General features: G+C 41.0%; 1 protein-coding gene across 1 annotated transcript; it reads right to left on the reverse strand.

The window, feature by feature from the left end:
- Positions 1-251: 251 nt before the first annotated feature.
- On the reverse strand, positions 252-25,010 carry pdgfrb (platelet-derived growth factor receptor, beta polypeptide). The gene is made up of 23 exons (XM_044040313.1): positions 24,702-25,010; positions 15,205-15,272; positions 14,506-14,823; positions 14,057-14,311; positions 13,212-13,342; positions 12,191-12,353; positions 11,316-11,496; positions 10,531-10,646; positions 10,311-10,434; positions 9,950-10,161; positions 9,445-9,539; positions 9,202-9,334; positions 7,906-8,010; positions 7,480-7,590; positions 6,397-6,553; positions 5,996-6,162; positions 5,764-5,876; positions 5,550-5,672; positions 4,711-4,822; positions 3,615-3,714; positions 3,416-3,521; positions 1,645-1,934; positions 252-848 (listed from the first exon to the last, which is right to left on the reverse strand). The coding sequence occupies exons 2-23, from the start codon at positions 15,245-15,247 to the stop codon at positions 704-706; spliced, it is 3,300 nt and encodes a 1,099-aa protein (XP_043896248.1). The 5' UTR covers positions 15,248-15,272; positions 24,702-25,010; the 3' UTR covers positions 252-703.
- Between the last annotated feature and the right edge of the window lie 393 nt (positions 25,011-25,403).

The raw sequence follows: 25,403 nt of genomic DNA on the forward strand, positions 1-25,403 counted from the left end.
AAATAAAGTGCAAATCTGGCACAGAACTACACGTTACGCCTGCAGAAAACACGTACAGGAGGCTATTTAAAATTCATACAGTATAGTACATTTCATATAAAACCAAAAAATGTCTAAAAACAAAGGTGAAAAAATCTGGCTCTGTGGCACATCAAACTAAAACGGCTAATTTAACAGTAAAACAGTGCGCGTAGATTCTGTCTACATTTCATGTGCTGGGATTAAGATTTTATAAAAATATTCTGGCTGCATTTTAGGTGAGTAAAAAACAACTTTTAATGAAGTCACCCAGATGTCTAATATGTGTGTAGCCCTTCATTTCATTTTATTATAAGAGTTTAAACTGTCTATAAAACATCTGCTTTTCAGATTTCTACAAAAAAGTAAAATAGAGTAAACACATGTGCACATACTGTAAACTGATTCTAAAGGAGTGTGAGGAGAGTACCATGTCTATTATTGTATTAATATTTTGGAAAGCTTCCACAGAATGACTAAATGACAAAATCATGCTCATTACTCATCACCATTTGTAGTCCCAGAGGTATTAAGTGTGAAACAAAAACTCAATGAAGGGCAAAACTGTGGAAATACAAAAAAAAAAAGGCCTTCTCTTGTCGGTCTCCATTTTGCTACATTCTACTTTAGTTCCCTTCTTCAGGCAAATGTAATTTTTTTCCTCCCTCATGGTTCCTACACGTGGCTACAGGAAGCTGTCCTCTACCTCGGGTGTGGAGCCCAGCAGAGCGTCTCTCTCGCTGGTCTCCTCCAGCCTGTCCTCCTCCGGAAGAGTGTCGGCTGTGTCCTGGGACATGGAGTCGCTCTCTACCTCCTCCAGAGCCACAGAGCTGCGAGGAATAAAAAAACAAAACGCAGTTTCACTCTGTGTTCTCCGTCATGACTGACTCACTGTTGATGAATTCCTCTTTGATGATCCAGACATTTCCCCTCATTTTTCCACCTTACTCTCAGTAAACTTAGTACATCAGGTTTTTTCCCCTGATTTGCTTTTCCTAGTCAACATCTGCCAAATGTCCCCCCCAAACCTTACAAATGAAATACATACATTCATGTAATCATTATTATAAAAATGAAACTAAATGTTTTAACTTAAAGGTCATTAATGCAGCTGCAACTTTTTCATTTATAATTATTCTTTTGATTGCTATAGTATTTATTTATTATGCCCTTCATACTGTGAAGGATGTTTGTGTTTTCATTCTAAGATTACACTTTGCATTTTCTAAAGACCTTTATTCCAAATAAAAATACAATCTGTGATCCAGATTTAAACAGACGATTTTGGGTCTTGGCAAAAATTCAAACCAAAGAATTGGAACCAGCTCTCACTTTCTTCAATTAACAAGAACTCACATGACAGAAACTGAATCCAAGTTAATCATAAATAGCGTTGTCATTTTATGTGAATACATAACTGCATTTATTTGGGTATTGAAAACAACTTGTTCATTGCTGTGTATTTATATCATTTGTCCTCGTCTGCCCTTCACAGTACAGTTATTGTGTCAGCTTAACATCTGGATGAGTGGGTGTCTGCTGAGGGAAGAAAGCGAAAACATCTCCCAATCTCTTGTAATCACACCAGTGCCACAGATTTGCATCATCTTTTCAGAGGCGTTATACCTTGCAGGGCTTTCTGATGGATCGGTGAAAACGTCCTCTGGTTTGGGGTCTGGGATGGGAATGATGTAGTCGTTGTAGGAAGTTATCACGTCCTGCGAGTCTGCCTCTTGTCTGAAGTTTGCAGGGCTCATGCTCTGGTTGTAGGGGTCCGGGGGGAAGGACACTGTGCCTGGGGAAGGTGAGCCGAATGATGGATTGGCGACTGGAAAAGGTGAGGAGAGTCTGGGTTTGGTGCGGGTGACTGCCGGGTGGTCACTCTTTATGAAGTTGTCACTGACTTGGTTGTATCTCTGTTTGTCGGGAGACAATAGATGAGTGATGAGTGATGGTTGGTTACACAGTAGTAAAGATATGACTAAGAATCGCTTAGTCTTTACTAAGCTTCATTTCACCAGTTACTCAAGATACTGTGTGTTCGTTTGACCAGTATTGACCACTTTGCCTTTTCTGTCTTGGAGATAAAAAACACAACATAACCAAGACTTCTTTTCCTGAGTAGATTTATTTTTGACCTATCAACTAATTTAACTGTTTGTCAGGTCACTTGTGTGAAAAATAAGTAGCTGTAGTGGAGAAAAAAAAAAATTCTAATCCATTAATAAAATACAAATATACATACCTGGTATAGATATAGGTGCCTTTATAGAGGAAAATGTTTACCATTGTTTACATTATTTGGTAAATAAATACTTAATATATTCTTGTTTATCATATTAGGAAGCACTAGAATATTTCCATATATTGGTATAAATTGGCATAAAATGGAAAAAAGTAAAAAGCACACACCTCAATTTAAGTTGAACTGTTAACTGATGAGTCCTGGTTAAGTGTTAATGGTTACTAGGCCTCCAGTGGGCCACAGTTAGACAGTAAATGGCTGACATTAGGTGCATGAAAGAAAGAATATGTGAGGATAACTGGTGGATAACCACAACCATGTATATAGTTACACTGTGGTAAAATGTTACAAGTCCAAAACTCACAGTTCAACACTGAAAAGGACTAGTAAAATGTCATTATGGATATCTACAATAAGAATTATGACTAGTAAAAATGTAATTTTATACAAATGTATTGTGACTATCTGTTGACGGGTAGACAGGACGCCATTTTAACATAAAAAGGGTTCATTGACTATCCATAATTACATTTTAGATATCCATAATAGCATTTCTCCTAGTCATAATTACATTTGACTAGTCATAATACAAATTGTGGATATCCATAATGACATTTTTACTAGTCACAATGTATTTTTGGACGTTCAATATTACATTCTAGATATCTGGAATAGTTTTTAATTTTTAGATATCTGAAATGAAAATTATGACTTATAACAACTGGATTGAAGATATCTGAATGGGTTTTTCCTAGTAAGAATTCAATTGCAGATCTCCACAATGTTCATGCTAGAAATAATTGTGGCTATCTGAAAGTGAAAGCCCAATACACATGAATGGCAAAAGGTGTCCTTGTGTCATTGTGGATATCTGAAATGTTCTTTTTGACTAGGAAGAATTCAATTACAGATATCTGTAATACATATCCAGTCTAGCTATTAAATGTTAAAATGGCCACTTTTTAAGGATTTAAAGATATCTTGAATTTAATTTTAACTAGGAGAAATAAAGATTTAGATATCTTTAAATACAATTTCTACTCATCAGATAAATTGAAAATGCTATTATAGATATCTAAAATATAATTACAGACAGGAGTGTGGTTCGATTAAATGTTAAAGCGGCTTGCCATACGTGTATGAATAAAGTACCTTTTTATAGCTGTCTGTCAGCATATTCCCAACAGTGTGCACCAGAAAGGAGAAGTCTGGCCTCGTCTCAAACTTCTCATCCCAGCACTTCCTCATGATATCATAACTATAACATGAAAAAACACAAAGAGTTTATTTTTTAATGTCACGTTAGATGTTCGGAAAGGCAACGAGAAGTCACAGTGATGGTGAGACTCACACTTCTTCTGCGGCATGGGCGGGTTTGGTCATTCTGTAGCCTCTCTTCAAAGCGCTGTAGAATAACTCATTCATAGGTAAATCGGGGTAGGGGGTTCCTCCTGCAGAGAGCATCTTCAAATCAGTCTATCCTTGAAATTCAAGGCCATGCTAGAGATCTAAACTAGGTCAAAGACAACAATCTACAACAACTAAACTGAACGGATAACATCGTGAAATCAGACACAAAGAATGATTCTCTGAAACATTTCATTTAAAAAGTTTTTGTGCAACGAAATATGTGTTCGAAAGAAAATGATCCCTAATGAGTGTAACACAGAGAATCTTAAAAGATCACTTACAGGGGGGAGGTTGTTGTTTTGCTATCTCTCTGCCTCACACTACATATTCTGCAAATGGTCTTCTTTGTATCCATGGTCAATTTAAAATGCCGTGGAAAGTGGCATGTTTTCCCTTTAAAAAAAAACAACCTACCCTCCCTCACAATACTGTGCAAACAAACGCTGCGTTCACAGCTTGACTGTGTCTAATAAGATTTGGACCTCATATGAGACCGTGAGAGCGAACAACAATGTATGTTCAAATTCGATGTGGAGTTTTAAAGTTCGCCGTAGCAAACGTCCACATGGAAACGTGATTTTTGATTAGGATTTTTGCTTGAAGTGTTAGAAATGAGCCGATGATGCAACTGCAACGTGACTTTCATCCTCTCACTGAAAGCACAAAGCATGTAGGAGGAGCTTCTGTGGCATTCCGGTGACACAGAGATATAAAGAACTCATTCCTTCGTAACGAAAACATAATGGTTCTTCAGTTAGGTTCTTAAGTGGCTTTTCTGAATTTTACAGTCATTTTAAACTCCCTTAAATCCTACGAAATGGACATTTGAGGCGAAGGAGTCTCTCTTATGTGTAAACCAGCTGATTAGGATTCATAAATCTTGCGCTCTAAAGCAACATGGCTCACTATCTATGAGCAGATCAACCTCTAAGATTGGCGGTTCAACTAACCGGTTCCACCAATTAATGGAAAACATGGAATGGGATAATTGGGGAAAAAAACAGAGTGTAAAATGCTTTGAGTGTGTTATAACTCACCCAATGTGAAAATCTCCCACAGCAGTATCCCGTACGACCACACGTCGCTGAGGGTTGTGTACAAATTATGGAAAATACTTTCTGGTGCCATCCACTTCAGGGGCAGGAAGGTCTGCGTTAATGAAATAAAAGAGTCAGTGTAAGAAAATCAAAAGTGCTGTTTTGAAACACTGCAAAGTCAACAGTGTTGAGCAGTCTGGTTACAGCTGTACTTATGGAGCCGTACAATAGATGCTTTAAGCAGCGTGTTATTTTGCTACTGTTACACAGTATGCGCTGTATATGTACCACAGATATTTGGTCACATCTATACAGTATATGTCAGAGACTTTGTTTTTCACTGACAGAGGCTGAATGAAGAGAAATCCAGTCGGGGGGACTGGATTTTCTCTTCATTCAGCAAGTGGGTAGAGGGTTACAGTACAAGTCCTCAGGGTATGTGTGTGTGTTCTTATTTCATATAGACATTCATTAGGAGATTTGATGATAATGGACCCGTTTCACAGCAGCCATTTTGACATGTTTTAGCAGGATAACGTGTTACTGATCACGGAACCAACATGCACCCTGAAACTGAGGAAGCCAAATGGAACTCTCTGCAGCTGGTGGGAACAAGGACTTTTCTGCATGTTCTCCCTGTGTGTGTAGGTGTTCTCCAGGTTCTCTAGTTTCCTCCCACAATCCAAAAACATGCAGATTTGGGATTGACACTAGCGTGACCCACATGTGAAGGATAAGGTGGTAGAAGATGGATGGATAGATGACCTGTTAAAATGGGGTGCTTACAAGCTGAAGCAGCTCTTTAAATGTGTTCATATGTGTGTGTTTCTGCCACCTACACTGCCTTTAGAGATGTAGTTGGAGTCATGCATGATGTCTCTGGCCAGGCCAAAGTCGCAGATCTTCACAAGTTTGCCCTCACAGATCAAGACGTTCCTGGCAGCAAGGTCACGATGGACACACTGTGGTGAAGTCATGTGAAATTAGAAAATAAGTTGTTTGTAGATACTATATTATGTATACACAATAATTCCAAAAGTTCCAATATCCTACATTCTTGGAGGCAAGGAACTCCATTCCCCTTGCCACTTGGTAGCTGAAGCCCAAAAGATCATCGTAGGTGAGGATGGAAGAGTCACTGATGACAAGGTCTAATCTGCCGCCACCTGAGCAAACACACGGCGAGACAAAAAACATCTTTGAGGATAAGTCTCTTCACTTGTTTCCATCAATAATGTGACAATTCATTTTCATTCAGTACAAACACGCGAGGCTGAACTCAAACCTTGTTCCTGATAAATGTCTTGCTGGTACGGAGACTCGTATGGAGAAGGTTGGATGTCTGCGTACTTGATGGTGTCTATCTGCTCCTGCATGGGCACGTAGACTGAGGGCTCGTCTTTGCTCATATCCATGTATCCGCCATCACTCTCACTTCCAGAGGAGATATAGCTGGAGGGAAACAAATGCAATGCACCAAGTCACGTAAAATCCATAAATCCACATTTATTCATGGTCATGCATCATTTCAAACTGAATGTATGGAGGATTATCTTTGGTCTGAGCTAAACCCGTTATTTTAAAATAAGGAATCCAGTCCAACCTCCACCCCTGCTTCACAAATTTTTACAAACACCCCTTTGTGCAGCTCTGAATGGGGATGTTTGTACAGCTTGTTCTTCTCACCCTTTCCTCTGGCTGATCGGAGTGCTGCCTCTTGAGATCACACAGCCTTCATCTTGGTTCTTCTCAGCATGGTACTGCAGGAAGGTGTGCTTGTTCCTGTGCAAGTAGTCTACCAGGTCGCCATAGCGACAGTACTCAGTCACCAGATACAGAGGGCCTGGTTAGTAAAAAAAAGAAACCCAGAACAATTAATAATTGGTATTTACCACACACTAATAAAACATTCATTTCACTTAAACGAGTCAAACAGCACAGATTTACGTTAACACACATAGTTATAGTTACTTAACGTATGTATTCAGTCTGTGGAATCCCTCTTTCTTTCTTTTAATTATTACTATTGATGAACTATTCATTTGAAAATAAAGATTATGTGTTGAATATATAATTGAGGATTAATATAAACCTTATAATATAGAAATAACCCATTTTAAATGTGTGAATGTATTACAGTGATGGTGGACTGCAGTAATTGTCATTACCTGGATATTACTTAGAAAGTAACATTGTATTACTGTAATATTATCTGTAAGTGTTATTGCAAAGCTGTACCCACGTATTACTTCAGAACAATAGTTATAAGTTGGTATTGTCACAATATTACCCCCATGATGAAATGATGAAATAATCTGTACAAACAAATCTCCATTGCTCTCATAAAGTAGACAGGTCAGCCTAATGAAGCAACAAACACTTACACTATCAGCTATTATAAATACATAAACTATAAACCTTAAAACTACCTTTTTGGATTTACTGTAGTTGTAATTTACTAAATCAGTATTACAGATAGAATTTGATTCAAATGCATATCTTTATTTATTAAACAAGACATTTTTGAGTCTCATATCATAATATTTCTGCCATTAGAAAGGTTAACTTATATTTCTTTAGAGTAATGGCAGTTGCTTTAACCATCTTAAGGGTTTGTTTGAGGATGATTAGCAGCAGAATTGGTTATGGGCCTTCATTATTTGAAATTGAATCATTTTATTTTTTTTTCTATCTATGGATAAAAAGAAGAGTAAATCTAAATAAAACTGCCATACTGTCATTAGCACTGGACATTACTGGATTACTCACCATGTTTGGTGCAGGCTCCTAACAAGTTCACAATGTTGAGGTGAGGACCCAGGTGACTCATGATCTTCAGCTCTGACATCAGGGCCTGAGTCTCACTCCTCCTGGCTGTGGCTGGATGAAGGGAGAGAGCAGAACAGAGACACATTCATGCATCAAAGTAGGTCAGTTATGAGAAGAGGAGCACTGCACATGCTGATGAAAAGAGGACTCACTGCCACCTAGCCAAACTACTCAATTGACCCTTGGCTGAAAAGAATGCCGCCTTGGTGGTAACTCAGCTAAAGCTCAGCAGGATGTTGCTTTGTGCACATGGGAATACAGCACTGGTGTCACAATATCTGACAGCTATGCAGGCGACTCCAGTGTGGGCTCTACACTGTTCACACATACACACACACACACAGCTTTTTTATTGGGCTTTCTTACATTTCAGCATTTTCACAGCCACTTTTGTGCTGGACTGTGCATGAGTGAGACCGTACGCTGTTGCCTCGACCACCCTGCCAAAGGCTCCCGATCCAAGAGTGCGACCTGAAACACAAAGAGGGACTCAGTGGGACAGAGTCTGAACAGGGCACACATTAGACTTTATAAGAAGGACAAATTTCTATTGCGTTCCCTGCTAAGGTGGTGAAAATATGTTATAAATCAGTGCAGCCGATGGTTGACATGAGGCTGAAATGTCTGGTCGATTTTCTTACTTTTCCTCCAGGTGTTGAAATCATGAAAGTTTCATGACAACAAATGGTACACAAATTTGCTTCACTTGGATAAACTCTGCAATTTGCATTTTGTGCACTGCAGTGCAGTGCATGAATTCATTCATTGTCTATCGCTTTGTCCTCCACATGAGGGTCTCGGGGGCCGCTGGAGCCAATCCCAGCTGACATAGGGCAACACACAAAGTACACCCTGAATAGGTCGCCAGTCCATCGCAGGGCCAAACCTCAGAGGTGGACAACCATTCACTCTCCATTCACATTCGCATGTATGGTTAATTTAGAGTGTCCAATTAATCTCTGCGTGTTTTTGGACTATGGGAGGAAACCAGAGAACTCAGAGGAAACCCACGCACACATGGTGAGAACATGCACACTCCATAAGGCCCTGTAAAAACAGGTTAAGGTCAACTTTAAAAATGTGTTTTTATCAGTCTCACCCCAACTACATCCATATGACCTAAACCACCCACATAACCAAAATCACCTGGTGAACGGAGCTGTATAACACATCTGCTCTAATCTGAACAACATGAGGACTGCTGGGCTTAAAAAACCAAATGTTTTGGTTTCAGAAGGAGGAAGCTGCAACACATTTAAAAAAAACAACAAGAACTTGGTTGTTGGTTGGTTGTTTACTTATTCAATTCAACTAATCAGTAACAAAACAGAAGCCATAAAATTCAAGTCAAATGAACCCTTAGAACAAAGAGAATTTTGGCTGATTTTTTTCTATTACTATTTTTAAACATACAGTATATAAAGACATTTTTCATCAGATTGCCTAGGTTGTGCCTTAAAAAAAGAGGATATAAGACACTCTATAAAAATGTCTCTCATTTTCACCAACGATATAAACACACCTGAGCTAAAAGTACTCACAATGTCTAAAATCGGATTGAATTTGTGAAATTTGAAGACAGACTGATTTATAGTGTAGTTTAAGTGACTGAACCCAGCATTCAAGCACTTTTATCTGTCCCCTGTTTACCCGAGGACTTACCAAGCACCAGGCTGTCTCGTGGCATTTCCCAAGCCAGGTCATAAGGCAGGTGGATGGGGTCCACATAGATGTACTCATGGCCATCCTGGCTCACAGACTCGATCACCTTCCATCTGATTTCATAGCGCGGTTTCTGACAACACAGGAGCAAAAGTGATCAACCAAACCACACAGGATTCCTTTGGACATTTTAACTTGGTAGGTGCCACATTCTATAGTATTTATATTTATATTTCATTTTACCTTCCTCCACATGGCGATGAGGATGATAAAAGACATAATAATGATGACAACTAGAGCCAGAACAGCAGCCAGCACAGCTACCTGGGAGAAAAGAGCTGCAACAGGCAAAAGACACAGAGCATTCATCAGGATAAAACAAAGATCGCTTAATCAACAGACATAAAACTACTCTTCACTGACATGATGGAAATGATTGTCTAAAGAAAACAGCAGCTAGAGCACAGAAACATTAACATTATGTGTTTGTTTATTGTGGTCTACATGAAGTAGAATCTTGTTTTAATTCATTCATTCATTATGAATGAATTTCATTTCTTCATATAGAGGGTGCACTATATGCAGTATCTCGATATCATCGGTATCATGATAAAAAAAAAAAGAATAAATCAAATTTGAAATAAGAATGAGAATAATTCATTCATATTATTTTGAAACTAGTCTAACACACAATATAATGTGCTTCCGGCTGATAGATAAAAATGTGAAATCTTCACACGACACTCACTGCTGGACACCAGTTTGATGTCTCTCCTGTCAACGAGCCCCGCTTGGTTGCTGGTCTGACAGCGAACGGTCACCTGCTGTGGCTTGTGGAAGGTCACCTGGCTGCGGACCCGACTGGTTTTACGAGTGTCACTTTGGCTCACATTGGTCTGGATACTCAGCTCCTCCGGCTGTGGTATCAGTGACCTCCACATTGCAGTCTGGTTGTTGCACCTGTAGCAGGTTGAGTCATTAAACTTGTGTAAAGCAGTGCAGTGTGAAGTCAAAGCAGATGATTTCAAAGTATAACAGTACATTTGTGGGTATAGTCAGCCCTCTAGTGTTCACTGAATGACTTGTGTGTTGATGGAGGTGTGGCTTACTTGAGCATGCTGTCACAGCTGTACCACTGTATGGTCGGTGTTGGGACTCCCTCGGCTACGCAGGTCACCAAATGTCTATTCCCTGGGAGGTGGTGGTCCGTCAGGTCTTTAATCTGAGAGGGAACTACACACCGGGGACGCATCATTAATCATTACTGATGTCCAAAGATTTTCGCCACTCAGCTTGTGTTTCAAACCACCCTAAAGGATAAAGATTTACCTTGGACCTCCAAGTCAAAGGTCACTTCCTTTGTGTCATCTCCGTTGGTGACCAGGACGGTGTAGTGGCCCTTCTGCTCTGTCCTCACCCTCACTAAAGTGAGAATAGTCACATATCTATAGAGGATAAATGAACAAAGGATGGAGGAAATTAATAAACATAGGATTATTCACAGCTGCAACACGTTTGACTGGAGCGGCAATAGATTTGACTTGACCTACATTTAGACATTATCTTTAAGGAACACTATAGTAAATATTTAAGAGCTTTAAATGTTGGCTTTTAGTTAAGGTCAACCTCATCATCTCTCTTTCATATAAAAAAGAAAATGATGGCTTTGTTTTATTGATTTTTTTGTCAGTTGTGCAATCATAGGTTATGTTGGCAAATTTTTTCTGGTTTAAATAATATAAAAAAAATTTTTTTTTTTTCTATCTGTGGATAAGTCACTTTGTTTTGTTTTTAATTTGACATGTGTTGGCTCAACTGTGAAAACAAGACCCCGGATTGAAAACACTGTTATGGCATTTATCTGAAAGACGTTCGGGAGTTGTGACAGGTCTGCTGTGTTTATAGTTCCTGTGTAATGAATGATGGCGTCCTGCCCACCAAGAGTATTGGGTTCTGTTGCTGCTATCTAGTGATGACTGACAAGAGCTGGATGTCTCTGGAGGCTGTCACCCTCACAAAGATCCAGTGCTAATTGTTAAACTTGATCAAGGCCTATGAGGTGTTTCATTGCATTTAGGCAAAGGCCAAAGGACAGCTGAAGTTGGATGCCTGACCTGATCTCATGCTCTTGTCTCATTATGATGGTTTTATCTCCCTTGATAATGGCACCATCTTTGCCCCAATAGACCTGAGGGGGAGGGTAGGCTTCAATTTCAACTCTCAGCTCCACGTTCTCTTGCAAACTGGCTGAAATGTTTTGTAGCTGCGCGGGCTTCACGTTCACAAAGCCTTGCTCTGAGGGGAAAAAGAAAAAACGAAAATGCACCATAAGCAACATATCGTTCATGGCAAACCCACTGTTTTTATGGACACATTTGTGGATTCAAATCTTATTCATGTAGTGTTTATGTGGCAAGAAAGTATCTGTCTTTTCCACTACACTGTCCCAGTCTCCATGGAGCACGGTGGGTCAAGTTATTCACGGATTTCATAAACATAGCACACCTCGCTGCAGACAGAAATAAGCACTCAAAAGACCCATACACTTAAAATGAATTTCAAGAGACAAAAAGCCAAAAACGACTTACTATGCTAAATACTGCTTTTATTGCTTCTCAATCTGCTGCTTGACTTAGCTGCTTATTTTAGATGCTGACGTAGTGTGTATTAAAGTATGCCGACAAATCACAGTAAAACAAACACAGCTTGTGAACTTGGACTTCAATACCAAAATGTCTAAATACAGAGTTTCTGGACAGCCCGAGGTTTTGAAGAGTATCATTTAGAGCGTCCACACCGTGTCAAAGGTTTATTTCATGCTCTGAACAGAAATAAATAGAAGCAATCTTCATTTCCTTTAAAAGAAGCTCCTCCCTCACCTTGACCTATGAAAGTTTAGATAATAAGCAGCCTTCTCTTTGTCAGTGAAACACAATAATAATCTGTCTCGTGTCAGTTTGTTTTACTTGTGTGTGTGTGTGTGTCTAACCAAGCACGGTGATGTTGACGCTGGCATTGGCAGACTGGTCTTGGACTCCCTCATGGACATGGCAGACGTAGTTTCCACTGTGGGCCATTGTGGCACGAGGGAAGAACAGGTAGGAGCGCATGTTCATGGGAGACAGGACGTCTGTCAAAGCCTCGACCTCGAGCTTGGAGAGAAAAAATATGAATCTCTAATTATTTTTTGTACCTTTTTCAACTACTATAAACCTTTTCATCTCAGAAACTTAAGATTACTTAATGTAGGAAATGTGCAACACATAGTAATATGTGCAATGTGTGCAATAATCTAGATAGATAGATGACAGAAGACAGACAGACAGACACGCTATTATTATTCTTTTCTGTTGTTCTTTTATGCCTTGGTATTTTAATCCACATATGACAATTAAGTGCTTGAATCTTGAATCTTGAATAAGTGTGTAACGCCCTGCTGTTGAAAACTATAACATGATCTGTTGAAAAGGCAAACAGAACAGTTTTATTTACAGGGACATTTAAGAACAACGCACAGAGAGAGAATTGTTAGACATCAACACAAAGTTAAAGCAATCCATAAGAAATTGTTAAAGAGGGTAAAAGAGGTAAAGGGGGTACTTAAGGTAAAATAACTGAAAATAAGTAATTCAATTAATACGTTAAATTACAGGATTTGGTTTAAAAGGTAATCTTAAAGTTTTATAAAGATCACATGACAGATTCACCCATGAACCTGGGTGATGCTGCCTCCATATGTAACAGATTATTTTTTTATATTAATAGCCTGAATGTTTCTCTATGACTTAAAGTACATTATCTTAAAAAATGAGCCATAGTTGAATTTCCTCCATTCAAGAGCCACTTATTACAAAATCAACACCATGTGTTACAAGTCCAGTTTCACAGATGGATGAAAATTGAGGTGTGTCTCTACATCTTGATGCGATTTAAGATCTGCCATGAACCTTGAGATTGATCACGAAGGGAAAACTAAACAAAAGCTCTTGTTCTCTTTCACTCCCACTCACCTCTCTGTTGGGGATATCCCACGAAAAAAACACTAGCTCCACTCCGTGCACCGTGCAGTTTACTGTCAGCGGTTCGCCTTGCTTCAGGATGGTCTTTGACGCGTTGATGTAGGCGTCCAGGGCCTCGGAGACTGGGACGGGAAGAGAGAGTGCAGGGGAGAGGAGGGAGAGGAGATGACTGGATGAATCAAAACAATGTGATGAAAAAAGCTTCAGTAAAAATGCGTCACTAAATTGGTCAAAAAAATGAACCATTAATATTTTATCTCCAAAATATTAGTAGCTTGACTCCTGTGAAATATGGTGACTGAACATTTGTGAAAAGATGATCCGATGGAACGAGGGGCCTTTCTGCATGGAGTTTGCCACACTCTAAATTGCCCATAGCTGGTATTAGCTCCAGTGACCTGTGACTCTCATGTGGTAGATAAAGCTGTAGATGATGGATAAATTATCTTACGATATTCTTAAAATACCATATTAACAAGGCAAAATAGGTCTGTGAGGTTACAGCAACCTGAACCTGAATCAGCTCATCGAACATCTTGTGCTCTTCAGCGTGCCCTCTCTAAATGTTGAGTATTTACTTAATTTTCTCCTCACCACAACATAAATCTGTCCACTGCAGTAGCAAGTCTTTCACTAGAAAGTTGTAAGTAGCAAAATAGATGACGTTACAGTAACAGTGATGGATGTTTCATAAGAATCTTCCAGGGGCTTTTTAAAAGACTGTCTCATTTACTTGAATACCTCTGTGCATGTTTGGGGATTCAGCAGACATGGGGTGAGTCGATAATCATGTTTTTTAATTCAAAAAGAGCTTCTTCTTTAACCAGAACACCTACCAATACTGAAGACGTAGAACGCCTGAGACTGTTTCACCTCCCCATTCAGTTCTCCTCGACACACATAGGTCCAGTCCTCAAGCTGAGCTTTGTACCCCTCACTGGGAACATAATGTCCTGTGATGGGTAAATTAGAGTCCCTATTGTACAGGGTGACGTTGATGTTTGGGTTAGTGACCACGCAGGGGATGGTGCTTTCCTCGCTGGTCTTAGCGACCATGCCATGGACGCTCTCTATGAACCACACATCAGGGTCTATGGACAAAGGAAGAGAAACACCAGAACATCTGCATTTTACTTGCAACAACATGAAAATGATATCCTTTAGTGCTTGATTGATATGTGCCTGACATCACGCTTTTTCACCAATTCATGAAGGAGTGATATAATGAAATCTGTTGCAAAACAAAATCTTTGACAAGTAATGACATTAAACTGAGCTTCCTCACCTGGGACAAACACAGACACCTCTTTAGTTTCTCCAGTGTATTGATCAACGCACAGATAAACCCCTGTGTGCTTCCAGCTCACGTTCAACAAGGTCAGAACACTGGATGTGGTGCCAATCTGCTCAATTTGGTAGCTTTGACCAGCATTTTGACCATGTTCCACTTGAAAATAGGGCACACCATCCTTCTTGAACTCCCAGGTTGTCTCACTTAAGCCGGAGCAGGTGAGGGTGAGGGAGGAGCCCTCAACCAGGACCAGCTGTTTGGCATCAGGCACTATCTCCAAGCAACACGTCTCGGTGCAGAGATACAGGAGAGCTGATGTTGACACAAAACAAGGAAAGGGGTCAGACAGGAGGTCAAAGAGGCAGCAGCATGAGGTTAAAGGTTACGTCAACAATACAAGGCAGATCCTGCTCTATCTCTTAATGATGAAGGATATGAGTTTACTGGAGCTGTAAGTGGGAGGATAATGATGCCTCGCCAGTGACAGATGAATTTAAAATGACAGAGGTCGCTCTGAATTCATCAATTGTCCCTTGCATCAAAGAGATGTGTCCTCCTCACAGCCTTGACAGCTCCCCAAACATTTGACCACATTTTGACTATCCTGAGCTTCATTATTGCACATATGTACTAAATTGTGTTGCAGTAAGAACATATGCGGCTTCCAATATTCTTTATTGTAAACCTTCTCACCTGTTACTGTAAGATGGAGCATGAACACTGTCACCCTCCCCATGGTGGACGTCTTTAGTCAGCTTTTTCTGCAAACAGACAGTGGAAAAATACGCTGGTTAAACTCTATAGTCTTCGACAGTAGCTGACACAGTTCCGTCAACACAAATTTTAATAAAAGTCTGTCAAAATGAACAAAAACAGCCTAAAAATCTTATTTGTGTTCACCCCACTGATGCACCGGAGTTGTCATCTGTCCATGAAGCTTCTTATAATGATGGAGTGATTCCTGCCGTCATTATATGAAATGGGAGGACTGAAGCAAAAGTGCAGAAAATAAATGACGGTGCATGTCAGAAAAACCTGCTTGGCTTCAGATGAACTGCCATGAAACTATGCTGTGGTCACACTGAAAAGAAACAAACACAGCTCATTCATTTGCTGTCAAGCTGCCGTCTTTAATGGCTTCTGGCCTGCACACAGAGTCTGAGGTCCAGATGCCGCTCACTCTGAAGGTATTTGATGCCTCGCTGCACCGGGACAGAGCAACAATGTCTGGCTCTTTTTGTTCCTGGTTCACCAGAATTCTGAACACTAACAAACGGGTCACTGTGTGCAGCTTTGCAACACGCTCACGGGCAACAATGCTGCACCCAAGCTATTCTAGAGCCGTGCTGAGCCATTAATTGGTTTGGGTGTAAACAAAAGTGAAAATGAGGGCATTTACACAAACCACTAACACAGAAGAGAACACAGACAATTGAAACATTGCTATGTTCTTTAATACTAATGAGACATTGCGTTGTACACCAACGTGACGTAAACATCCTAGAACTGCACTAGCAGCTGTTCAGGTCAGAGGGGACTAATGCTTACCATCCTCCCATCACCAAAATTAACCACCATTTCCCAAAGTTTTACTGGTAATTACACTGCAGTGTAAAACGGCAGGGACAAAAACCTTGAAAAGTGCATGAGGGTGGTTTGTTGTTATGTTTGGGACGGGGGTTAAAGCCTGCAGCGCACAGGCGTCTGGAAACAGTTAGGGATGGATCACAGGCCTGTACACAAGAGGGTGGGAAAGAGAGAGAGGACGGAAGAGGGAGTCTTGGGAAGCGCGAGGGCGGAGAGGGAAGAGAACGAGGAGGTAGTGGAAAAACTGTGAAACATATCTTGTGCAATCGTACTTCATTTACTCAATCATGCAATCCAAATTTATAATCTCCATTTCAAGAGTTATATTTATGCAGGATGTAACTCAACAAAGATGACATTTTCTCACTCTTATCAGAACCTAATGGAGGCTTCGCTAGTATCCATTTACAAACACCTGAGCACCAATAGTATCTACTCTGTATCTACAAAACAGCACCAAATGTGGCAATAATTAGAATGGGCTTTATTTCAAGGTGTAAGATCAGTTTGACAGTGGAACTGAGGTGCAGGGAGTTCCATGACTAAACCAAAGTAAGTTACTCAAACCAGATCAGTGTTGCTGTTTTAAATTAAATGCATCTGGCACTTCCGCTCCCAAAACCAAAAGCTCTTAAGTTGCTCCAAAAACATGACTGGTCCATTTCCTCCCCCGCCTCCTGCTTCTAATAAAAAGAGGTGAGGGAACGACAGACAGAGAAATTTTCTTTGTGTCGTAGTTCATTCACACACACACGCACATGCACACACGCACACACACTGGCTTGTGGACATGTAAAGAGCATGCCAGCATAATGCTAAAACTCAGAGTCATATGCTGCTATTGCACCCCAGCCCCCCACCTACCCTCCACAAAGGGCAAAAACACACAAACACACGCACGCACACACACAGACCTCTCCCTCTCTTCGCCCTTTTGTCACTGCTGTCTGTGTACAGTTCACGTTCCCACAGTATTTCTCCAAAACTTTCCCAGGATCGCTGATACACTCGGGACCCTGTTGGTGATGACGGCAGGAGTGGAGGGGTCACCTCATCCCAGAGGACCTCAGTGAGCAGCGACCAGGGGGACTGTCCTCAGAGGAAGCCATACATCAGTGCTCACAAGCACGAGTGACCTCGGTGTCAGCGATGAAGACTTTGAGCGACAACAGTCAAACACAGAGGCGCCAAAGGCATGTGTCACTTGGCAGTATGAGAACAAACAAATCTTATCGTGACTATATTAGCTTAAACAAGACAGACTGCAATGGTAGCATTGCTGCAGGATGTGAATTTGTATCAGAAATCAAAAAGCAGGAAAAAAAGAAAATACAACAATCTCAGTGTGTTCGACTATCCATTCTTTGAAAAGGACGGAAAAATAATGTTTAGCTACTGCAACACGATGCTGCTTCGTGTTGACCAGTGGGCAGTGGGGGAGATGAGAAGGAATCTGACGCTGACTGAGATCTGCTGACTGGGGTCAAAGGACCAAAGGAAACGCGGAACTTCAGAAAGATTGAAGATTTTGAAAAACATGCAATAGGAATGAAACATTTTAGAGACATTTAGACATTTCTACCCACATGTACATCTATCCATCCATTTCCTACCACTTTATCCTCCACAGGAGGGTTGCAGGGTCCCCACAAGTACCTAAGTGTACAAAAATAAAATACTTTTGGTTTTCATAAAAAAGCCTTAGGTAAGGGCCTTATCAAAGTGCTGACTCTGGCTCTTCTCACACACTGGTACCCGTATGAAGTCACATCCCAAGATTGAAGCAACCCGTGGGATGGACATTTATAGACAGACCTGATGAAACAATGTCAATTTCCTCAGTAATCACCAGAGACAAATCTACACAATAAATCTCATTTTACATTCTTCCCACTCAGATTTAATGTCCTAAGTCCCAAAGATATGAAAAATAAATCTTTAACTGGTCACCCTGAGTGGAACTGAAAACATAGCTCACATAGCTTTCATGCAAACCTGGTCTTTGTGGTTGAGCAGAACTGACAACAAAAGTGTAAGTATGAAAAGGGTCAGAACACGTTTCTATCTGCCAAGAAGGTTTGGCAGCATTTCAGTGACTCTGTTTTCCACTTAATAAAAATACTTAGTAGCAGTTTGACCCCCTAAAATGTTGCTCCTTATTTCAACCACAGAGACAAATGAGCAGTGACCGTAAATTAAATCAAGTTGAAGAGTCCTCACTCTGCACAGTAATCACCAGGAGGGTTTAACAGTATGCTGTCCTGTGACTCTTCCCACAGATGCTGGGAATTCGGTGGCTGATTTGCCCTTTATTGTTTTCGTAAACAGCCAAGCTACACTGAAAGTTTCCCAAGCATCTGAACCCTAGAAATGGACCTCAGCAGGACATATACCGTCCACGCAAAGCCTCAGGATACAGTTTGAGAGTGTAAACCTTCTCGGCAGCCAATAATCCCACTTCTGGGATAATCTATACATGCTATATCTGCATGTTTAAACATCTGGTAATGATGAAGCAGTCCTCAGTGAGGTGGGAAACCATTTTTTTTCAGCCAACTGTTTGTTTAAGTGTGTCCCAAGGGATGAGGTTGCACTTGGAAAGAGGGGGAAAAAAGAGTAAACTATAAAGAAAAGAAAAAGAAAGAAAAACAAAAGATGTCCAAACATGCAGCTGGAGAGTTCTGACTTCCTGTATTGGGAAATTTGCTGGCCTCATGTGGGTGTAAGTCAGTGATGCATCAATGACAATGAAAACCACCTCAACCACTAACCAAGTACTCATAGAGGCAACAAGAGAGGCCACGGGTCCAGCAGCATATCAAAAAACCTCTATAACTGGATAGAGAGAGAAAAAACAGCTCTAAATAACAAGCTGCACAGAATTTTAAACCATCTTCTGGCATAAACAATAACAGAGTGCAAAGAAAGACAGAAACCAGAGAGAAAACAACAACAACAACCAAGAGCAGACCAATTATGCCAATGACAAAGCATGACAAACCATTGACATACCACAAGAGTACTGCACACAGCACCAGACAGTGGAAACAACAACAGCAAAGGGAGGATGCAGACATACAGAATATAGTTTATGGGAAACGCCACATCAAAGCATCAAGTGGGACAGCAGAGGGAGCACACACACAGTCTCAGGAAGCTGTGATTTCCAAAACAAACCTCTTCTGTCCAATGCAAACAACTATAGTTCATATAATCCCCAAGAATTGAGGATTGAGCACATTATTAAGACATGTGACCTATCATGTTACAAAAATGGTTTAGCATAAGAATACACGTCATGTCACACTTGTCTTTTGGGTTTTTCTGAGCGATGTCAGGTTTTCCCAACATATCTCTAGGCAGCAGAACCCTGGCAAGCTCTGTGGGAAAAAAACGACCTAGTGTGACACTGTCAAAACAAGCCTCCATTTTTATCGCCAGTCTAAGACAGACCAAACCCCCCTGAGAAAAACCTTCTGGTCCCTCAGCAGCAGGCCCACAGTGCAAGGCTCCCACCTCCGACAGCTCTTACTGTCCTCCGATGTGGCTAAAATGAGTGATCTGCAGGCTCATGAGAAAAAAAGCAGCTGGGAGAGTGCACATGTCGCCAATATGCTGTCAGAATATGTAAGTTGCCGTAAGCAGGAAATGCCTCTGGAGCCTGTGTTTGTATCCCAGTAATCCATCCTTCATATTGTAAAAGATAAGACCCTCAGGCATGTTCACTTACATATGCCTTCAGTACAAAACTGCTTTTGTTTAAATACTGATAATGTCCTATGTCCTGTACAGTACAGTATGTTTGAAGTGATATTTGAAGTGGCTGTATTAACTAGTTTTGACCATTTGTAGGCAGCACAAACAAGGTGTAAACACAAACCACCTGTGAACCTGTATGGGCTACAGCTCACACTGTTTTTGCTCTCTGTTTGGTCTCTACCAATTCCTTTGCAGCTAGTCTACAGAGCTTTCATTAGAGCGAACCAAAAACACAATGAGCCACAAAACCAGAGCAATGGAGCTGAAAGGCTCTAAAACTCACTGGAGACCTGAGGTGAACTGCAGTCTACGTCACAGCAACGTCCTACATGTTACAAGCTGTCACTGAATCCATTGTTAACATAATATTACAATATTCTTCCTTCTCCAAATCGTCTTTGTTGAGTTAGTTGGGAAAGAACTTGGCTGCAGAGTTATTTACAATATCTAACTGACAGGAAGTTTTTCAATTTTGGCACTTACTCTCACTCCATCTGGATTTCACAGTTTAACAGCTGGACTGCAGGACTTTGACAAGCTCCGAATCAGCAAAAAAGCAGCTTGTATCCTGTAATTTTAGAGCTTGAGGCAGCACTGAAGCCATCTCCAGTAAGGGTTATCAGATTTAGAAGCATTAAAAGCAAAATCCTCCTACTATATTTCCCTTGTTCATAAATCTCAGTCTGTAGAATACAGTGCCTGTGAGGTCGTATCTCAGCAACCAAAGTGTCTCTGTACTCGTGCTGAGACAACACATGTTTAGGAAAATGTGGATTTTGGTTTGCTCTTTTCAAACAGAGTTGTAAATGCTGTTTGCAGTGGCGTGGGGTTGTGATGTGGTGAGTGTTTGATATCAGTTTAACAATCTCATTTTGGAACCTAAACATAAAGAACAATTAGGATGCGAAGAAAAATCAAAGAAGTGGCTGTCACTAAGTTTGTGTTGATTTTGTCATTTTTTTCCTGAGCAGTTAATCTTTGAATGCATGCTTAGGGCTATAATTATGTGTGTGTGCTTTGGCTTTGTCCCTTTCCCAGCCAATGTGAACTTCTGCTCTCAGGGAAAACAAGAATATCAGCTACCTTTGCAAGCACAAGCAGCACCATATCCTCCCATGTTTTCCTTCTCGTACCTCCCCAATGCTATGCAGGGTACAACAACCCCACCTCTTCTACTTTTTTTCCTCATCCCATTGACACACGAGGGTGTGAGACCCCCAAAGTTTCCTCATGAGAACTGGAGGACGCCTACACACACTTCCAGTCCCTCTGCTCTTACACACCCACACCCCTGCCCCCCCACAAGATCCAGGAACATCTGAATACAATTAGGACTAACTGGCATTACATTCAACTTGTGAGGACGGGAGCGAGACAGTTAAAAGGACAAAAAAAAGGTGACTGATAATTGTCACTGAGATTAAAAGAAAGCAGCATATAACTTTAAGACAGATCAAGAGGAACCCAAAGTTGCCTGTTTTCCAATGCGTGGAATATATTTTTTTTTCTTTCCTCCTGTCGCACTGCACTGTAGCACTAATTCCAGCATGTTTTAGTTGGAACAAGGACAGCACAGCTCTACCGAGGAACTGTGCGATTTACCAGAATCTGACAAAGAACAAAACTTCCTGTTAAAAAAGCTGTTTTCTTATTGCTTATGTAGTTAATTCAGAGACGTAATCCTGTGTGTACATATATACATATAAATGTATATATATATATGTATATGTATATATATACATATACATATATATACATATATGTATATATACAGACACACACTAGGTCATAAATCTTATTTATGAGAGAGTGCACTTATACACTCAATACAAGTTGACACTGTTTGTGATGTAAATGTGGCATTAAAGCCAAAAGCTATCTATTAGCTTATAGCCTGAGGGCCCAATTTTATGGGGGTTATAGTGTACGTCTAAAACACCGTAGATTCTCTACGTGACCCAAGTGCTAATTATTGAACTTTGTGGAGACTGCCTTTATGCAAACAGTTACCTACTATTCCCACAAGCACATGCAAGTAGTTGCTGGCTGTAGTCTAATATTTACCATGGGAGTGGTATTGATCTTTTCATTAAACCTGCAGCAAGAAAAAGCAAATACAGATATTTATCTATTATTATTATTACTGTCAATGATTCTTTGTAATCTGAAATACATTTGACTCAATAAGAAACAACGTTAGAGACTTTAAATGAGTATAATGTATTCACTGTGCGCTTTTGCAGCTTGCAATTTAGAGCTACTTCATCACTCGCTCTGTGGGAGTGGTTTTATTGACAGTGGTCAGGAAACACATTACCCCATAACTGTCAACATGCATAAACACAAGTACAGAAACCTGTTTATCACAACACACAATCGGCACGGTTCTTACTTTAACAGAAGTTTGTCAAGCATTTTCTTTGAAATGTAACTACTGGCAATTATTGAAATGACTGGAGTGGATCAATAAATTGAAATAAGATATCAAATGTTCCTACTAACTAAATATTCAAGCACAGCCACACTTGAGTATGTAGTTTTGCTCTCCGTTACAAGTGTGAAAAAGACAGCTTTCCTTCTACAAGTTTGGTGTAAAACTAGTCAAAGAAACAAGTCCTGGAGGAGTCGCCCAGCAGGAGTGGCCGCTCTTGGACTGAAGATGAGATGCAGCTGCCTGTCCGTTCAGAGTGAGTGGGTGCGAAGGAAAGGAAAAAGGCAGCGAGACGAGCAGCCATACAGGATGCTGTAATACAGCACCACTTAGTGCTCTTCATTAAAACTATATGACTAATAAGTGTGGTGTCTATACACCAGAAAAGAAGCAGTGACCTTTAGTGGGGATGATAGGCTTACAACTCAATTCATAAGTATGGATGACGAATCATGAATCAGACAATAAGTGACCACCAGTGAATGAGTCACACACTGCCTATAATTCAATTTTAAACATATATTCCTATCAAAAAATGGTCAGGATTGTCATGTGGTAAGTGGTCCGAATGAGTTTTCAAACCACACACTTGCTGTAGCCAGGCTTGCCTGCAGTAGTTTGTTCAACAGCTGTGTGTTCAGCTCATGTTGGACAAATCACTGGGGGACAGAATGGAATCCGTGTGTTTCCAAACTGAGCTCAAACTGTTACATTTCAGCACTCCAGAGCAGCATATATGAGCCGAGTCAGACTCCTGGCATGTTTTCTGCATGGTCATAATATGAAGCACATTTCCTCGGAGAGGCTGGCATGCAGAGAGACCAGAGAACCAGGAAACAGCTGATGACGAAGGATTAGCTCTGGGCCAGGGGAATGGAGCCGAATGGGTCGCACTGCATCGGGGCTGGGGAGAAGAGCTCTGCTATAGTACATACCAGCGGAGTGACGCACGGGCAGAAAAATCCCCACTGCTCAGGAGACTAATGAATCTTCACAAGCCCATTTTATAAAGACGTGTCAGAATAAATTTACAGTTTTAAAGTTGGTTCTTTTTCTCACAGAGGCATCCTGTTGTTGGTAGAACTATGACATGAATGCAAGACAGCCTAATACCATTAATGGCAACACTATGACATGCATGCAATTTTCCGACAGCTCATCTGAAACAACAGCACTGGACCAAAAATAAAAAAACATCCACAAGAGCCAGAGAAGATCAAAGTCACATAAAGAAAACTGTGAAGAGGGAGGCAGAGCCAGATTTAAAGTGATGTTCATTAAGATGCTCCCATATCAGAAAGGTTGAAGCAGACGGACGTGCAGTTCTCTAAACCAACTACAGCGCGGCAGCTATACATAGTGTGGAAGTGGGGGAGCTTTCAGTTGAAAAACATGTGGTGGATTAGGGTGAAAAGACACGCATGCCGTGTGCGTCTGACCCATGAAATAGCTCACATTGCTACAATGTTACTCACTCCAACGTACTAAAACCTTCTCCTGTGATGTATGCGAGGAGATGCTCAACAGATTAAGTCTCGTTTTGTGTTCCTCAGTCAAACACGAGTCACTTGTTTGTGTGAGATTTACATTCAAGAGCAGTACGAAAAGCATTCAAGCTGGTATGTGTTACCACTGAAAGAGCATCCATCCACAGTTCATGAGGATGCTGATGACACTGACTGATGCCAGGTCTGATATCAGTGCACGGCCACAGCTCCTACATGTGGCTATGCAGAGGGGAATGACACAGGGGAAGAAGGAGACTGATGGCTTAATGGCGAGGACCATCAGTCCACTCAGGGCGACTGGGGAGGGCTCTATAAACAAGCCCTTTAGCAGTGAAACACAAAGTGAAGCACATATAAACAGCCTGTGGCTTTAAGGCCAGTGTGTGTGTGTGTGTGTGTGTGTGTGTGTGTGTGTATGTGTCGGACCCTTGGATACCTTGTCAAATGTATTCTCTGAGCGAGAAGATAAACATTGTTAAAGTTTCAAAATGTGAAGGGTGAAAGGTGTCTGTGTACAGAGACGCAAGCCATCACCATGTTTGTGTTTGAACAGGTTGCTCACACTGCAGTTCCTCTTGTGCACACATACAAGAGTTCAGGTAACAAACACCACCAACACAGACACACACAATGCCATTAACTATAGCAACAGCATCACACAACAGAACAGACTTGGGAGTCTACTCTGGTTGTAAGGTACTAAACTAGAGTGTTGTATCTGTTTAAATGTGATAGTTTCATGAGTCTAAAGTTGTAAAGATGAGGTTCTTTGACCGCTGTGACAGACAACTATAACATTCAATGTGTCGCAGTGAGCTTTCTTTTTTGAATACATCTTCACAGCCTCCAACAGCTGCCAAGCATCAGTGACTAAATGTAACAAAGAGAGACAAAACATCTCTTACCTTCAGAGTGATCCGAGATGCAGAGGCAAGTCTTCCCACTCTGTCCGAGGAGGCTGCCGGCCAGCAGTCGGTCTCCTCCTTCTGAAATTAGAGGAGAGATTTCCAGCTGGTTGTCTCTACAGGGGCTGCTGCTTCAGATGTATAGATCCCTCTGATGTCCAGAGTCTGGGGTTAATCTATGTTGTGCAGCAGACCACTGAAGGAGGTACCACTCTAAGCCCGGCTGTTTGTTTGGTCAAATCTCAGCCCCATGGGGCTCTCCTCTCTCTCCTCTCTCTCTCTCTCTCCACTCTGACACTCTGAGAAACCCTGCCCACTGCTCCCAAAAAAGAGTTCCCAATGAGATATGCACACTCCTTCCCTGACAGATTCACACCAGGGGGAGTGTCAATGGTGTGGCTCTGCTGGAGCTGAGAGAGCAGAGAGGGAGAGGAGGGAGGGAAATATGGAGCCAGCAAGAGAGGGAAGTTTCAAAACCCAGAGCCAGCTCAGGAAGAAAAGAGGCAGAAGGAAAAAACTCCACAGTCCAGGTTGAATCTGCTCAATCTGAATTCTGCTTGTTGTTTTTAGGTAGCAGCTCAAGCTGGAGTGATTTGTTTATGAATAGAGTGGCAAGGAACTGGAGGTGAACTGAGACAGTCTCTATTGGCAACAGCAACCTTGACCGCATCTAACCGCGCCATGAAACAACAAACACAATAA

The sequence above is a fragment of the Solea senegalensis genome, linkage group LG12 (assembly GCF_019176455.1).
Source record: "Solea senegalensis isolate Sse05_10M linkage group LG12, IFAPA_SoseM_1, whole genome shotgun sequence".
Classification (NCBI taxonomy): Eukaryota; Metazoa; Chordata; class Actinopteri; order Pleuronectiformes; family Soleidae; genus Solea; species Solea senegalensis.

Coding starts and splice junctions, on each gene's coding strand:
- pdgfrb (XM_044040313.1), bottom strand. CDS start 15,247: ATGGGGAGGGTGACAGTGTTCATGCTCCATCTTACAGTAACAG. Junction 14,824..15,204: donor GCTCCATCTTACAGTAACAG/GTGAGAAGGTTT, acceptor TGTCAACATCAG/CTCTCCTGTATCTCTGCACC. Junction 11,497..12,190: donor CGTCAACATCACCGTGCTTG/GTTAGACACACA, acceptor TTTTCCCCTCAG/AGCAAGGCTTTGTGAACGTG.